Source organism: Lithobates pipiens, unplaced genomic scaffold (genome assembly GCF_037356315.1).
Source record: "Lithobates pipiens isolate NorthernLeopardFrog02 unplaced genomic scaffold, aLitPip1_a1.2 Scaffold_13, whole genome shotgun sequence".
NCBI lineage: Eukaryota > Metazoa > Chordata > Amphibia > Anura > Ranidae > Lithobates > Lithobates pipiens.
In genome coordinates this window covers 383,444,046-383,462,709 of record NW_027507718.1, presented here as the reverse complement: position 1 = coordinate 383,462,709, position 18,664 = coordinate 383,444,046, and the positions used below count along the sequence as shown (strand labels likewise).

The window sequence follows — 18,664 nt, the reverse complement described above, 5'->3', positions numbered from 1 at the left end:
AATATTTTATCAAAAAATTTGAACCGTGATTGATCATTATCAAAGAGACGAAAAGGTGTCACTCACCAACCCAGTGCATTAGTATGCATATCAGAGACATCAGTGACCAAGTCCCAGTGAGTGGGGCAAAACATGTCAGGGTGTGGCTGGTGAGGCGCTGGTTAATGCCACATTCATCTACATACTAATGCACTGGGTTGGTGAGTGCCACCTTTTCTTCTGTTTGATAATGCGCAATCAGGTTTCACATTTGTTGATAAAACATTGAAAATATAGGAACAAATCGAATTCACTGTGATAGCTCTTACACCTCTGAATGGTGCACGGACGCCAGCTCCCTTCATTGCAACCGGCCCGGAAATCTCTGTCTCAGCTTAGAGTAGCACTGCAAGTTTCATTTAAAACCTGATCACTACAGACAAGTTCTACAAGTTTTATGAAGAACATTCTGTTTTATATTTTTTGGCCCCTTCCCACCAAAATGCATTGCGCTGGGCAGCCTTGACCAATATAGCGTAACGCATAGACAAGGCAATTTGTCTTGTGACCTATGTGTTCAGTCCACACTACTGCATGCCAGGACATCAGAGGAACCGCCACTGGCCGCGTATGGGGTTGCAGGCAGGAAGTGCCAAACACCAGAAAGCCAAAACCTCCATGTAATGCAAACAGACTGGAACTGATGTGAGATGTTGGGATGGTGTAATTGGGGGCATGGCTACACATTTCAGAACTTCTGCACTCCTTTCTGAAGTTTGGAATCAGCTGTCTTTTTTCATAAATATGTATTTTTTCATAAATATGTTAACTACCATTTGTCTTTTAGTTAATAAAGCTTTTAATCAGCTACACCAGGGGTGCTCAACTTTTTAAAGAGCGAGGGACACTTCAGTAATTTGGTAACTGGTTGCAGGCCGCAATTAAATGATTTTTAATTTTTTTTGAACAGTATAATTAAGATTTTAAAGGCTGCTTTCACAATGATGTGCTATGGTTTTCCCACACTGTGGGTGCAGCGCAGTGCACCAGCGGCTTTCCTGTGGGTAAGCTGTGCTTTGCCATAGACCTATATTATATCTGGCAGGTGTACTTTCTAAAAGCCCACCAAAACTCCTGCATTCAGGAGTTTTGGTGCGCTTTCAGAAAGAGCACCAAAACCCGCAGGATATAACAGAAGTCTATAGTTCAGTGCAGGAAAGACAGGTGCACTGCACCTGCGGATCAGTGAAAAAGTAGCCTAAAAACTATTAAAACACCACTGCTCATATATGCCCAAATTTTGATTTTCATAAACTGGCCTTCCTTCACTTTATGCATCTGCAGAAATTGTCACTTTCTGCCAGCATCGCCAGCTGTAGAAAATTTTCTCTCAGGCAGAGTGCATTTGATATCACTCCACCTGGAAAAGGAGCTGGTGCTATAGAGGAAGCACCGGTTTATGTGCCTCTGCTCCCTCTGTAGCCACTTGCTTCCTATACCGCTGGCTCCATTCACAACACTAATTGCTATGGGATGGCAGGTCAGCAACCCCTTATCTGGGTTTGCTGACCAAACATCCCAGAGCAGGAGGCCTTAGGCCACGTCAAAGGACTCCGCGGGCCACCAGTTGGGAACCCCTGTGCTACACTTAGTTTGGCACACTCTACTGTTCCTTTATATTTTATAGATCACAGCATACGGTTGTACTTTGTCACCAAATGAGACCACCATACAGTGTACTATTACTAAAATATAATTAAAGGAAATAAGGACTGGGGCAGCAGCAGGTGATGTTAAAACGTCTGAGTAAATGATAAGGACATGAAACAAGCAGGATCTGTGGTGTTATTATGAACTCAAAAACAATAATTGGGGAAAGGGCTGTTCAAGTTTTAAATATTGCTAATTTAAAACAATATTAGAGCAAAAGAAAAAAATTACATTAACTGAAGACAGTATCCACAATTCTTTTCTTTTCTTACCCATGTTACTTAACATAACTTTTTGCTCATATTCATTAAAGTACTGAAGTAATTGAAGCAATAAAGTTTTTCTTTTCTTCTGTACAGAAAACAGACTTTATAGGATAGACTTATCTTTGTCAGCAAGAATGAGAAAAAAACTTACATCACCAGAAATATCAGTCTGTGAACCAGCGTCCAGTGTCGGTCTGGACAGAGACAAATGAGAGTTTGTGAGGCTGGACGTCAAGTCTGGCTCTGATCTTCCTCTGCCTTGCTCTAGATGAAACCTTTCCTTGAGCTTCGCAAGACTCTAAGAAAACAAAGCGGAACAATTGTAAACTAAAACTCCCCCAAACAGAAACAAGCAGTACAGTTTATGAGAAAATGCCTCCTGCCAAAACCCCTACATATATTCTTCCCACATTAAGATTTCCTAAAAATAAGCTTCAATAAAAGAAGAGCATGCTTGGATACCATGAAAACGGGAAAAACAGCCATTCACGTAGAAAGTTTCCTTGGTTTTAGCTTTATGAAGGCTCATCGAACCCTGGGCACAAGAAAATTGTGCAGCACCTGCTTCGTAAATACAGGTACAATCAACCTGTCAGGAAAAATCGCACCCTTTATATTGCGGCTCAGGTGTTTAATGCAGTAACAATATGTACCTGTGATCCGATGAGGGTTATAGTGACCGTGTTGTTCTAAGCAAAAAGTAATGAGACTTGGCATTTGTAACATGGATAAATGCATTTATAATAGAGAGAAGAAAGTACCATATGTTGCTTGGGAAAATCAAGGTTTGCTTAAGAGTGGAGTTCGTCGTGAAATTCAACACAGCTTTTATTTCACAGGTCAAATTAAATTCTATAACCAGTAATGGCACATGATAATACATTTTGTAATTCTGTTGATTACAAAACCCAAGAACTGCCAAGATCTGATACATTCCACAGCTATTGTTAACAGTGCATATAGTAGGGGTTGAGTCTACTGCGAACCTTGTTCTAGGGATTCTGAAATCTTTGTTCATTCCTAGCTAAACAACATTAAAGTGGAACCATACCCTATTCTCTTACTGCCAAGGAAGTTACCATCTTAAACTCTGTTTGAACTGTACTTGCCATGGTGCTGCACATGTGATCAGAGATGACATCAGCCCTTTAATGGATTTACAGTTGGGTTTAGGAACACAATCCGCTGTGACAGTAGACTATCGTGGCATTAATTAATGGCTTTGGGAAAAGCAGAATCTTAACATAAAAACTTGTTAAAAAATAATGTTCTTTACCAAGGAACATACACTCCACATTAATAATTAGGCTACCGAAATTAGTGTGCACTGTAAATTTCCTCCAACATTGCTCCTGTTTCTTCATGCTGAAGATTGCCATTTTGCTGAAGCCCAGAGCCCCTGAACAGCAGTAAATCATAAAGCGGAACTAAACCCTTCAATTTAACAGTTTCAAAACACAGTTATATCCCTAGAATGCTGGAACTGCTAACTGTCACATTTGCTTGTGTCCTCAACCAAACTGTTAAACCATCAAATGGCTGGTGTCATAACTGATCACATGTACAGCACCATGCCAATTGCTGATCAAATAGAAGTAGCTTCCTTGGCTATAAAGGATAGAAGGGTTTAACTCCGCTTAAGGCCCCTTTCACACCACCAGACCGATTGGGTCTACTGGTCAATTTTTTGTTTAGACCACCTATTGTTTTCTATGGAGCTGTGGATGTCCGCTGACACCCGCCAGCACCCGATCTGTTCCGATAAAAACAGACGAATGGGGATCTGTTTCCCATCCTTCTGGTGGATCAGATCAGATGACTGTCCGGTGGAAACGGAAAAGCAGTCCCTTTCCATCTGGCCACCCCATAGACAACAGCAAGCTGTGTCCGCGCCCGCTCTGCAGGCAGATCCGCTTGACCGTATTTACTGTAGGTTCAGCCATCATAATACAAGATCATATTAAATGTAGCAATGGATTAAAAGCACAATGGAAGTATCTATTTTTTTTTTTTTTTATATTGCCATGAAAAAGTGGAGTTACAGTGTAAAAACAAAAGCTTTCAGTTTCCTTTATTTTGTTTTTACAATTACTGTTAGTACTTCAAAAAACTAACAAAATATAAATGATGAATATAAATGATGACAGGCAGCTGTATTCAAGCACTTCATGTAATAGAGTTTGTTGATCTATGGAACAAACCTGCATCAGGTCCTGTTTCTCTTTCTCTCCAGTGCTAATGGCCTTCCTTATGCTCTTCAGCTCAGAGAGGATATCCTTGGCTTCCTTCAGCTCATAGCCACTCTGGCTTCCGGACATTTTTTGGTCAATGCTGGAAAAAAGGTAAAACCGCAATAAGCAAAAACTTATACAGAAGGAAATTAGAACACTTTAAAATAATAATAAAAAAATAAAAAAAACCACACACACACACACACATTATTTATGTATATAAGAAATACAGGGTGGGCTAGCATTTTTTATTAAAACAAGCAAACTTCAGCAGTCTCCCGCCAAAGCTGCGACCAGCCACCTGCAGCTGCTCTCTAGGCTGCAACTGGCACCGGTCACACGTCAGCCTCATTAGTGTATTAAACAGGGTGAATTTCATTGTATGGTACATGATAATATGCTGAGGCTCTGCCCACAGATCAGAGGTTCAAGTCCTCCGGAGAAAGAAATCCTGTAAGTGAAATGGACTCAATTCTCCCCTAGACATAACAAGCGATTAACCCGTACAGCATGGGGTAGGCCCTACTGCAAGGATGGATTTTTATTTTTTATTTTCCTGGAGTTAGCCTTTGAGTCCCAAGAACTAAACTGCAGTCTGTACAGGCACAAATAGACATGAGATGATCAATAATCAATTTTAGCTGGACAAGCCAGTGATCATCATGCCTGTAAATAGCTTCCCATGGTGGTGAAAAGAGCTTTGTGTTCAAGATATGTCCATCTAAACTGTATTGCTATTGTGGATATCTAGCAATAACAACCACTTCTCTAGAGTATCTTTTGTAGAAAGAAAATACTCTAAACGTTTCATTTTTCTACAAATAAAAATATCTGGCTTATGCAATTAAATAGCAATGTGCAAAGCTCAGCATAAAAAAAAAAAAAAAAATCACCCAATCAGAATTCTTCATTGATCTGACTGCTCTAAGCTGATGAAAGGGAAAGCAGACATGTTGTTGTTTTGGGTCCCTGTGCTTGGACTATAACCGCTGCTGTGGCTGCACTGCCTACTTGGCAAGTCTGAATATGGTCCACTCGCAGAGACCAGCTGGAAAGTAATAAATCACTAGACATATGCGATTAGTTTCGTACAAATTTCCATAAATTCGTACATTCGGGGAGGATCCGAAATATGAATTGCTAGGCTTCTGAATTTTGTACAGAAGTTTGTTTACGAATTACAATTACAACGGAAACGCGACTGGTGTTTTGTTGACCAGAGGTTTTCTTCTGCAGATTGTATAACAGCGTAAATTTGCTGCCCCCTAAAAATAACTCAACACACAGCCATTAATGTCTAAACTGCTGGCAACAAAAGTGAGAACACCTCTAAGTGAAAATGTCTAAACTGGGCCAAGTGTGTCAATATTTTGTGTCGCCACCATTATTTTCTAGCACTGCCTTAACCCTCCTGGGCATGGAATTCACTAGAGCTTCACAGGTTGCCATTGGAGTCCTCCTCCACTCCTACATGATGACATGATGTTAGAGACCTTGCACTCCTCCACTTTCCGTTTGAGGATGCCCCACAGATGCTCAATAGGGTTAGGTCTGGAGACGTGCTTGGCCAGTCCATCACCTTCACCCTCAGCTTCTTTAGCAAGGCAGTGGTCATCTTGGAGGTGTGTTTGGGGTCGTTATGTTGGAATACTGCACCGCGGATCATGCTCTGCTTTAGTATGTCACATTACATGCTGGCATTCACGATTCCCTCAATGAACTTTAGCTCTCCAGTGCCGGGAGCACTCATGCAGCCCCAGGCCATGACACTCCCACCACCAGGCAAGCCACACTTGTCTTTGTACTCCTCACTTGGTTGCCGCCATCTGAACCAAATAAGTTTATCTTGGTCTCATCAAATCACAGGATATGGTTCCAGTAATCCATGTCCTTAACCACTTCAATACAGGGCACTTAAACACCTTCCTGCCCAGACCAATTTTGAGCTTTCAGCGCTGTCGCACTTTGAATGACAATTGCGCGGTCATGCTACACTGTACCCAAATGAAATTTGTATCATTTTTTTCCCACAAATAGAGCTTTCTTTTGGTGGTATTTGATCACCTCTACGGTTTTTATTTTTTGCGCTACAAATAAAAAAATACCCAAAATTTTGAAAAAAAAAATGTTTTTTTTTGTTTCAGTTTCAAAACTTTGTAAATAAGTACGTTTTCTCCTTCACTGATGGGCACTGATGGGGCTACACTGATGGGCACTGATAAGGTGGCACTGATGGGCACCAATGTGGCACCAATGAAGTGGCACTGATAGGCGGCACTGATGGGCGACACGGATGGGCGACACGGATGGGCGACACGGATGGGCGACACGGATGGGCGACACGGACGGACACTGATAGGTGGCACAAATTGGCACTGATAGCTGGCACGGATGGGCGGCACGGATGGGCGGCACAGGTGGGCATGGATAGGCGGCACAGGTGGGCATGGATAGGCGGCACAGGTGGGCAAAGATAGGCGGCACAGGTGGGCAAAGATAGGCGGCACAGGTGGGCACTCATAGGCGGCACAGGTGGGCACTCATAGGCGGCACAGGTGGGCACTCATAGGCGGCACAGGTGGGCACTCATAGGCGGAATCGGTGTTATAGTAATGGATGCCAATCAGTGCCAAACAATAATGCATGCCAATCAGTGATGCCCATTGTGGCCACTGATTGGCACCCATTATGGGCACTGATTGGCACCCATTGTGCTGACTGGCACCCTGGTGGTCTAGGGAGGATTATGGATTTTTATTACCTTTTCCCTGGTGGTCTAGTGGTGTCCCTGGTGGTCCAGTGTGGGCATCCTCGGGGGGGCTGTGCTGATAATCGATCAGCACAGACCCCCCCTGTCAGAGGAGCAGCCGATCGGCTCTCCTCTACTCGCGTCTGACAGACGCGAGTGAGGGAAAGCCGATCACCGGCTCTTCCCATTTACACTGTGATCAGCCGTGATTGGACACGGCTGATCACATGGTAAAGAGTCTTCGTCGGAGACTCTTTACTGAGATCGTAGTTGCCGGGTGTCAGACTGACACCCCGCAACAACGATCGCCGCGATGCGCGCACCCGGGGGCGCACAGCGGCTCATAATCCTAATCACGTCATATGACGTCCGGTTAGGATTATGAAACCACTTTGCCGCCGTCAATTTGTAATAGGGCGGGCGGCAAGTGGTTAATCTGCTTGTCTTCAGCAAACTGTTGCGGGCTTCTTGTGCATCATCTTTAGAAGAGGCTTCCTTGTGGGACGACAGCCATGCAGACCAATTTAATGCAGTGTGGCGTATGGTCTGAGCACTGACAGGCTGACCCCCCACCCCTTCAACCTCTATAGCAATGTCGGCAACAATGTTCATGTCTATTTCTCAAAGACAACCTCTGGATAGGATGCTGAGCTCGTGCACACAACTTCTTTTGTCGATCATGGTGAGGCCTGTTCTGAGTGGAACCTGTCCTGTTAAACTGCTGTATGGTCTTGGCCACCGTGCTGCAGCTCAATTTCAGGGTCTTGGCAATCTTCTTATAGCCTAGGCCATCTTTATGTAGGGCAACAATTTTTTTTTTCAGACCCTGAGAGAGTTTTTTCCTCTGCCATTAGGTGCCATGTTGAACTTCCAGTGACCAGTATGAGAGTGAGAGCAATAAGACCAAGGGACTGCCTGATAACATACAAATTGAAAGTGTTTAGGTCTGACCTCACATTATATGGTTTTGATAAAAGGGCAAAATCTTAAGGCTGGGTTCACACATGTGCGGTGCGAATTGAAGCTCAGGTTTTCCCAGTGAAGAGAAAAAACTCAGTTTTTCAGCGTTTTTGATCAGTATCAGCTCAGGATTGCGTCAGTATTTTATCTTGTTCACAACGGAACACATCTGCGAATCAGATGCGTGCCCATAGAAGATAATGGGCCTGAATTTGCACCTGAGCTGGACTGCACTGCCTAGAAAACGCACGCGTTTCTTGTGCAATGCGGAGTGTGAATGCACCGCAGATATGTGAATCAGCCTCATTAAAATGAATGTATTTTGAAATGTCCTGCGAATTGGATGCAGTGCAAGCTGCATCTAATTCGCATAGGTGTGAACGGGGCTTAAAGGGATTGTAAACTCAGAAGTTTTTTTATCTTAATGCATTCTATGCCTTCTGTGTGAAGCAGCCCCCTCCAACACTTACTTGAGGTTCAGCGATGTCCACAAGTGTCTCAGCTGTCTGAGATTCTCTCTCCAGAATGGTTGAGACACAGCAACAGCGCCATTGGCTCCTGCTGCTGTCAAAGTCAGCTAGCCAATCAGGGGAGAGGGCAAGTGGGGCGGGCCGGATCAGTGCTTAGTGTCTGCATGGACAGCTTGCTATGAGGGCACTCAACAGGAGGGAGGGGCCAGGATCACAGAAGAGGGACCCAAGAAGAGGAGGATTTGGGCTGCTCTGTGTAAATGCACTGGAACAGAGCAGGTAAGTATAAAAAAAAAATTTTTATTTTTATAGGAAAAAAAATAGACTTTACGATCACTTTAACCACTTCCATACTGGGCCTATTCTGGCACTCCTCTCCTACATGCAAAAATTAGATTTTTTTTGCTAAAAAATTACTCAGAGCCCCCAAATAGTATATATGTTTTTTTAGCAGACACCCTAGGGAATAAAATGGCAGTCGTTGCAACTTTTTATGTCACACGGTATTTGTGCAACAATTTTTCAAACTCCCTTTAAAAAAAATATATATATATAACAAAACAGTAAAGTTAACCTAATTTTTGTTTATAATGAGAAAAATGATGTAACCTCAGGTAAATAGATACCCAACATGTCATGCTTTAAAATTGCACACACACAAGTGGAATGGCACCAAACTTTGGTACTTAAAAATCTCCATAGGCGAAGCTTTTTACAGGTTACCAGTTTAGAGTTACAGAGGAGATCTAGTGCTAGAATTGGTGCTCTTGCTCTAACGCATGCAGCGATACCTCACATGTGTGGTTTGAACAGCGTTTACATATGCAGGTGTGACTTACGTGTGTGTTCACTTCTGTGCGTGAGCACACAGGGACGGAGGCACTTTACTTTTTTTAGTTTTTATTGTTCTTCAATTAAATTTTTACACTTTCTCTTTAAAAAAAAAAATTTTTGATCACTTTTATTCCTATTACAAGGAATGTAAACATCCCTTGTAATAGGACTGGTGTGTGACAGGTCCTCTTTATGGAGAGATGTGGGGTCTATAAGAACCCACATCTCTCCCCCAGGCTGGAAAGCATCAAAGAAAAATGAACGATCCAATGTTTTCCAGCCAAGATCTCGGCTTTGTTTACATCCGTGGCCTGGACGTGATGTCATAGCGTCACTCCCAGCCTCCGATGGTCATAGAGATGACTGGTCACCGGAAATCTGTATGCTCTTCATCCGGCAGCGGCGGATTCTTTCTCCAGGCCCTCGATCGCACGGGAGAGCCCGGAAAAGCACTGAAGGGTGGAGGGGGGGGGGGGGGGGATGTCCCCTCCCGTCGCCTGTAAGAACGATCAAGCAGCTGAACGGACGCTATTATCGTTCTTACAGTGCACAGAATCGCTGGCTGAAAAAGATATCTGAATGATGCCTGCAGCTGCTGGCATCATTCCGATATCCCCACTGAAAGTCAATCACGTCATATGACGTCCTTGGGCTGGAAGTGGTTAAGAAAATTGTCCTCGCTCACACTAGTGTGCTTCTGTTGTGCTAAAGTGCACCTTCCCAGCATGGCAAAAGAGCATGAAAAATAATCCCCTTTAAATCCTATCCAACTGTTTACATCTATGTGCTGCGCTTTTTTTTACAGTGCACTGCATTTTTGAAAGTTCTGCTTGTTGCATCTTTAGTGCCCTGTTTAAAAAAAAGCGCCTCCCATTAAAGTGGAGTTCCAGCCAATAGTGGAACTTCTGCTCGTTGTACTCCTCAACCCCTCCGGTGCCACATTTGGCACCTTTTCGGAGGAGGATGTCAGTCTTTCATAGGTATCCTGTTCCCACTTCCAGGAGCCTCAACCGCGGGTAATGACATCACCGTCTGGGCTCCCTCCTCCTTCCCTGGTTGCCGGGCCAGTAGGAGAGAGGAGTGGAGCCTCGCACATGTGCAGTTGGATTCCCAGCGTGAAGCCATAAGGCTTCACTGCTAGGTTCCCTTAATCGCAATGGAGGCGATATGCACCCAACAGCTGACATCGCTGGACTCCAGGACAGGCAAGTATGTGCAGTATGTGCAGCTGCTGGCTTTTAATTTTTGCAGCGATGGGCAGACCTCCACTTTAAAATCAATAGAAATATACCAAAATTGCACTTTTTGAGTCATGTGTCAATTTTCTCTCAGGTGACCAGCGATGAAAACCCATGCCAAAATGCATTTAAAAAGCATTATGTGTTGCTGTAAATTTTAACGCCATGCATTAAGAACACGCTAAAAATGCTTTAAAAAAAAGCACATATCACATTTTACAATGCACCAATGTGAACAGGCCCTAAACCTCATGCAACCCACCTGCTGAACAACTGCTAACTATTCTAGCCACATACTAAAACATAAACATTGTTTTTATGGGGTCAATCAGCTCAAGGACTTGCATTAGAATATAATTATAAGCAGCAGTATAAAGCATAGTCATTGTGTAATGCTGTAAAGCTGACGTACATTAATGCAAAATATACATAAATACAAAAGTTGTTTTAAAACATCAACACAACTTCATTACATTATTTATATCAGGCTGAATAAAATCAACACATACAGTATAACTAAAAAATCCACACCGTGTGTAGAGCCATTCTCTACACTAAACTGATGCAGCTGATCAATTTTCAAGGGCCAGAAACATTGGGGCAGAGTGAATTTTTTTCCTCTCGTAAGATGCATCATTGGCTGGTTCAGATCTAAAGCTACTAAGTCTGCAGTTTTTCTGCCTCCTTTAAACTTAGCTGTAGAATATAATAAGCATTATTTCATAGTAATAACATTTGACATGTCTGTCGCTATGGCTTTTTACATGTGCTCCTGCGTTCTGCTTCTCTCTGTGTAGCATGCATTTCTCTGGGTGTCTGCCTGAGTTTCTTCAACAACTGCCCATTGTTTCTCCGTGGTATGTTGTTGACCATTTCTCAAACATGCTTTGGATTCCTATCAAAATTGCTTGCAAGCAAGCTGATTTAAAACAATACTGTGTTGTATTAATATAATAATAGAGTGCTTGGCTAACTTAACATGGCATTGTGGTATAAAGTGTGATTAGGTACAGACTGAAGAGAATATAAAAATGTATGCAGTGTGTGTATTATATATATATATATATATATATATATATATATATATATATATATATATATATATATATATATATATATACGCATTATATTTTTTTAAAGGGCGCTTACAGTGTATTCACAGTGCTTCCCCTTTTCCACATTTTGTTATGTTACAGCCTTATTCCAAAACTGATTAAATTCATTATTTTCCTCAAAATTCTACAAACAATACCCAATAATGACAACGAAAAGGAGTTTGTTTGAAATATTTGCAAATGTATTAAAAAGAAAAAAAATCCCATGTGCATAACCATTCACAGGATTTGCTCAATACTTTGTTGAAGAACCTTTGGCACCAATTCTAGCCTCAAGTCTTTTTGAGTATGATGCTACAAGCTTGGCACACCTATTTTTGGGCAGTTTCTCCCATTCTTCTTTGCAGGACCTTTCAAGCTCCATTAGGTTGGATGGGGAAAGTCGGTGCACAGCCATTTTTCAGATCTCTCCAGAGGTGTTCAATCGGGTTCAAGTCTGGGCTCTGGCTGGGCCACTCAAGGACATTCCCAGAGCTGTCCCATAGCCCCTCCTTTTTTTTTTTTTATATTGGCTGTGTGCCTAGTGTCGTTGTCCTGTTGGAAGATGAACCTTCATCCCAGACTGAGGTCCAGGGCACTCAGGAGCAGGTTGTCAATGCACATTGCTACATTCAACTTTCCCTGACTAGTCTTCTAGTTCTTGCCACTGAAAAACATCACCACAGCATGATGCTGCCATCACCATGCTTCACTCTGTAGGGATGGTAATGGTCAGGTGATGAGCTATGCCTGGTTTCCTCCAGACATGACGCTTGCCAATCAGGCCAAAGAGTTCAATCTGTTTCATCAGACCAGAGAATTTTGTTTCTCATGGTCTGAGCGTCCTTCAGTTGCCTTTTGACAAACTCCAGGTGGGCTGTAATGTGCCTTTTACTGAGGAGTGGCTTCCGTCTGGCCAATCTACCATACAGGACGAATTGGTGGAGTGCTGCAGAAAGGGTTGTTCTTCTGGAAGGTTCTCCTCTCTCCGCAGAGAAATACTGGATGTCAGAGTGACAATCAACTTCTTGGTCACCTCCCTGACTAAAGCCCTTCTCCCCCAAACGCTTAGTTTGGCCAGGCGGCCCGCTCGAAGAAGAGTCCTTGTGGTTCCAAATTTCTTCCATTTACAGATGATGGAGGCCACTGTGATCACTGGGACATTCAATGCTGCAAATTCTTTTCTGTACCCTTCCCAAGATCTGTGTCTTGATACAATCCTGCCTCGGAGGTCTACAGACAATTTCTTGGACTTCTTGACTTGGTTTGTGCTCTGCCATGCACTGTTACCTGTAGGACCTTATATAGACAGGTGTGTGCCTTTCCAAATCATGTCCAATGAACTGAATTTACCCCAGGTAGACTCCAGTAAAGTTGTAGAAACAGCTCAAGGATGATCAGTGGAAACAGAATGCATCTGAGCTCAATATTGAGTGTCATGGCAAAGGCTGTATAAATTTGCAAATATTGCAAGCAAACTTCTTTCAAATTGTCCTTATGGGTTATTGTTTGTAGAATTTTGAGGAAAACCATTAATTTAATCCATTTTGGAATGAGGCTGTAACATAAAATGTGGAAAAAGTGAAGCGCTGTGAATACTTTCCGGATGAACTTTATATACACACACACATACTAATATATATATTCATATACACACACACACACACACACACACACACACACACATTTTAAGTGCTCTTTAAAAACAAATGCACAAACTCTGTCACAAGGCATGGCATTCTTTCTAGATAGGTTCATCGATAGCTGGACAGATAGATGGACAGACAGACCGCTGTACAGGTCTTTAGATTAAACTATGTTTGCAATGTCTGCATGTTGTACAGTCTATCCCCCCATCTGTTATTCCATCTTTCTTGAGTGAAGCTACTTTTATCATGCTCAGTATATAGACTTGCATGATGCTCCATAACCTGCCTCAAAGCATTCATCTCTTTGGGCTCTCAGAAAAAGCAGGACACAGAGAATACAGACTGAACAATGATAAATTTAGCTTGTTTCAAAATGTATAGTTATAATGAGCCTAAATCAAATACTCTAAAATCTAGGCCATAGAAAAAGTCCTGCTGGCATTTGTGACCTCTTCACTGCAAACATTATAGCCTCACAACTCCAAAAAGGAGACTTTCATAAGCATGTCTACTATAAAATGGTATTTTTGGAAGATTAAACACAAGAGAAGCAGAACAGCATTAAAAACGACCTAACGGGGCTAATGTACATGACTAAATTGAAAAAGTACACACTGCAGCAAAAAAACACATAACAAGCACTCAATTCAGAACCAACTGCCAGTTCCAGGGCAGACAACGCCTAGTGTACGAGACTGCACAGTCCCAAAAATGACACCCTACAATGGATGGGAGCCTCAGTCCCGACACGTAATAGCTATCAAAGGTTCCCCCCTTTAAAAATATGTCAAGGCAAAATTAATATAAAATATATTATATATAGTGTGTGTGTGTGTGTGTGTGTGTGTGTGTGTGTGTGTGTGTGTGTGTGTCTATATATACACACACACAATGAAGAAGTATTTTCCCCAGTTCAGATTTTTTATTTTTTGCCATATTTGTCGCACTTAAATGACTCAGATCATCAAACAAATTTTATTATTACACAAAGATAACCCAAGTAAATACAAAATGCAGTTTTTAAATTGCAGTTTCATTTTTGTAAGGCAAAAAAGCTGTCCACACCTGCCTGGCTTTATGTGAAAAAGTAAATGCCCCTAAACCTAATAACTGGTTGTGCCACCCTTGGCGGAAACAACTGCAATCAAGCATTTGCAATAACTGGCAATGAGTCTTTCACATTACTGTGGAGCAATTTTGGCCCACTCTTTGCAGATTTTTTTTCTTTCTTAATTCAGCCTCATTGCAGGGTTTTCAGCATGAACGGTCTGTGTAAGGTCATGATACAACATCTCAATTGGATTTAAGTCCAGACATTGACTAGGCCACTCCAAAACCTACATTTTGCTTTGTTTGAACCATTTGGAGGTGGACTTGCTGTTGTGTTTTCACCACCCTTTGCATCGGCGGTAAAACGCTGCTATATTTAGCGGCGTTTACCGCCAGATTTGTGGCGCATTTCGGCTGCTAGCGGGGCACTTTTACCCCCCGCTAGCAGCCGCGAAAGGGTTAAAACCGCCGCCAATACGCCGCAATAGTGGTGTTTTGCCGGCGGCATTACAGCGCTGCCCCATTGATTTCAATGGGGAGCAGCAGAGGAGGAGCGGTAAACACACTGCTCCTTCACCGCTCCAAAGAAGCTCCTGGCAGGACTTTTTTCTGACGTCCTGCCAGCACACCGCTATAGTGTGGAAGCCCTCGGGGCTTTCACACTACACACAATGGTGCAGCTTCTTTAGGGCGGATTGCAATTGCTATTTCTAACGCTATAGCGCCTGCAAAACGCCCTGGTGTGAAAGGGGTGTTAGGATTTTCTGGTAGAGCTCAGAATTAATGGTTTCATCAATTATGGCAAGTCATCCAGGTCCTGAAGCTGCAAAACAGCCCCAGACTATCATGCTACCACCACGTCTGACTGTATGATGTTCTTGTTATGAAATGCTGTATTCATTTTATGCCAGATGTAACGGGACGCACACATACCAAAAAGTTATATTTTTGTCTCATCAGTTCACAGAACATTTACCTAAAATTCTTGGGGATAATCAAGTTGTTTTTTGGTAAATGTGAGATGAGCCTTTGTGTTGTTTTTGGTCAGCAGTGGCTTTGGCTTTGTAACTCTCCCATGGATGCCATTTTTGCCCAGTCTCTTTCTTATTGTTGAATCATGAACACTGATCTTACCTGAGGGAAGTGAGGCCTGAAGTTCTTTAGATATTGTTCTGGGTTCTTTTATGACCTACTGGATGAGTTGTCGTCATGCTCTTGGAGTAATTTTTGTAGGCCGGCCACTCCTGGGAAGGTTCACCACTGTTTCAAGTTATCTCCATTTGTGGATAATGGCTCTCCCCGTGGTTCACTGGAATTTCAAAGCCTTAGAAATGGATTTGAAACCCTTCCTAGACCAATACATGTTTGTTTCTAATCTGTTCTTGATTTTTTTTTTTATATATTGTGGCTTGGTGTGTAGCTTTTTGTGATCTGTTAGCGTGCTTCACTTTGTCAGACAGCTTTTATTTATGTGATTTCTTGATTCAACAGGTCTGGCAGTAATCAGGCCTGGGTGTGGCAAGTGAAATTTAACTCAGCTTTCCAAAAAATTGTGGTCAATCACTGTTCATTCATGATTTAGCATGGGAGGGGGCAATTGCTTTTTCACATAGAGCCAGGCAGGTTTGAACAGCATTTTTCCCTTAATAAATTAAATAATAATAATAAAAAAAAAAACTGTGCAACATTAAAATTTGTTTGATGATCTGAATAATTTAAGTGTGAGAAATATGCAAAAAAAATAATAAAAATACAAAATCAGGAAGGGGGCAAATACTTTTTCACAGCACTGTGTATATACATATCTATATATACAGTATCTCACAAAAGTGAGTACACCCATCACATTTTTGTAAATAATCTATTCTAGATTTTCATGTGACAACACTGAAGAAATTACACTTTGCTACAATGTAAAGTAGTGAGTGTACAGCTTGTATAACAGCATAAATTTGCTGTCCCCTTAAAATGCTGGCAACAAAAGTACACCCCTAAGTGAAAATGTCCAAATTGGGCCCAATCAGCTATTTTCCCTCCCCAGTGTCATGTGAGTCGTTAGTGTTACAAGGTCTCAGGTGTAAATGGGGAGCAGGTGTGTTAAATTTGGTGTTATCGCTCTCACTCTCTCATACTGGACACTGGAAGTTCAACTTGGCACCTCATGGCAAAGAACTCTCTGAGGATCTGAAAAAAAGAATTGTTGCTTTACATAAAGATGGCCTAGGCTATAAGAAGATTGCCAAGACCCTGAAATTGAGCTGCAGCACGGTGGCCAAGACCATACAGCAGTTTAACAGGACAGGTTCCACTCAGAACAGGCCTTGCCATGGTTGACCAAAGAAGTTGAGTGCACATGCTCAGTGTCATATCCAGAGGCTGTCTTTGGGAAATAGATGTATGCGTGCAGCCAGAATTGCTGCAGGGATTGAAGGGGTGGGGGGAGGGTCAGCCTGTCAGTGCTCAGACCATACGCCTTGCACTGTATCAAATTGGTCTTCATGGCTGTCGTCCCAGAAAGAAACCTCTTCTAAAAATGATGCACAAGAAAGCCCACAAACAGTTTGCTAAAGACAAGCAGACTAAGGACATGGATTACTGGAACCATATCCTGTGATCTGATGAGATCAAGTTAAACTTATTTGGTTCAGATGGTTTCAAGCGTGTGCCGCAGCAACCAGGTACAAAGGTGGGAGTGTCACGTTCTAGGGCTGCATGAGTGCTACCGGCACTGGGGAGCTAGAGTTCACTGAGGGAACCATGAATGCCAACATGTACTATGACATACTGAAGCAGAGCATGATCCCCTCCCTTTGGAGACTGGGCCGCAGGGCAGTATTCCAACATGAGAACAACCCCAAACACACCTGCAAGGCGACCACTGCCTTGCTTACGAAGCTGAGGGTAAAGTTAATGGACTGGCCAAGCACGTCTCCAGACTTAAACCCTATTGAGCATCTGTGGGACATCCTCAAACAGAAGGTGGAGGAGCGCAAGGTATCTAACATCCACCAGCTCCGTGATGTCATCATGGAGGAGTGGAAGAGGACTCCAGTGGCAACCTGTGAAGCTCTGGTGAACTCCATGCCCAAGAGGGTTAAGGCAATACTGGATTTTAACTTAGGGGTGTACTCACTTTTGTTACCAGTGGTTTAGAAATTATTTATCTATCTAATATATATATCTGGAGCAGGTCACATGCCCTGGTTAACCTCACTTCAACTCTTTCAGGCCCCCCTGAATCCAAGCCATACAACGCGGCAAAGTTTTCAGTAAAAACTGGATTCTCCCCATAGTCAAAAACCCTTGCATGCGCTTTACTGACAACTCTAATTGGCTCTACATAATAATTGGGGGGGGGGGGGCCTGAAGGAGCTGAAGCAATGTCATCAGGACATGCAGCCCACTCCGAACTAGCCCCAACCCCCAACTTCGGCCATGCTAAAGGGAAATAGAAAAAAATCTATTAAATAACTGACTGGATGCAATCACTGTTCGGGCAACAATTTTCAACCCGACTCCTTTGATTTTTCAATCAACTTCTGTCGAGGTTGGTGTTGTCGACAGGGCCACCTACTGCTCGAATTTCAGCAGATTCAGGGCAAAGTTCAAGAGGTGTATGACCAGCTTAAAACAGAACCAAAGGAATCAATACTTGCCTTACCTCAAATCGTCCCCATTCCTTGCCTGCGCCCGGATTTTCTGTGTGCCAGTCTTCCGCTGGCAGCATGGGATGACATCACTCTTGCGTATGCACAGGAGTCAGTCATCCCAGCACACAGGTATCGGGCCAGCACTGTACGCTGAGTTGCACATACGCAGCTCGTTCCACAAGCCGGAGACCAATCACAGCAAGCAAGTGTATTTTATTGTGTGTCTCTTCTGCGATAAAGAGCCGTAAGAGTAAGGCCTATTGCATACTGTAGCTTGAAAAAGCTCAGTACAGCATTTTTTTTTTTTACAGAGCTAAAATGTAGCTGGTGCATAAATAACGCTGAGTATTCCTCAGTAAAAAATAAATAAAAAATAAAAATAAAAATCTGCATTCCCAGTCAGTATTTTGCGCCGTTGCATGCACAAACACGCATACATATGTGCGAATTTGTGCAAAACAAACACTGAAATCACATCCACGCTCAAAACACCAGTACCATATGCAAGAGGCCTAAAAGCGGGGACATTGGTTCTGCTTTAAGGCAACTCAGCCTTTACACTGACTCCCGTAGATCTGTTGATTGGGCATTGATAGGGATGTCCTATCAGAAATGAGTGTTATCCATATGAGTGTTATCCATATATATGCATTCAGATAGCTTAAAAACCTGTAAAAAGAAATGTAAGAACATAAAAATTAAGGGGTAATTTTTATCTGTGTTCAAGGAAATCCTAAAAAAAAAATTAAAAAAAGGGTTCTCAAATTTTTTTATGCCTTCAGTA

At 42.6% G+C, this 18,664-nt stretch overlaps 1 protein-coding gene across 2 annotated transcripts in view; it reads right to left on the bottom strand.

The window, feature by feature from the left end:
* The window catches only part of WWC2 (WW and C2 domain containing 2), a 289,038-nt gene that overhangs the window by 125,433 nt on the left and 144,941 nt on the right, over positions 1-18,664 (bottom strand). For both annotated transcript variants that reach the window (XM_077477273.1, XM_077477274.1), the window contains exons 6-7: positions 4,157-4,286; positions 2,107-2,253 (exon numbers count right to left, since the gene is read on the bottom strand). In XM_077477273.1, the coding sequence (XP_077333399.1) occupies positions 2,107-2,253; positions 4,157-4,286 (277 nt within the window). The remainder of the gene's footprint in view (positions 1-2,106; positions 2,254-4,156; positions 4,287-18,664) is intronic.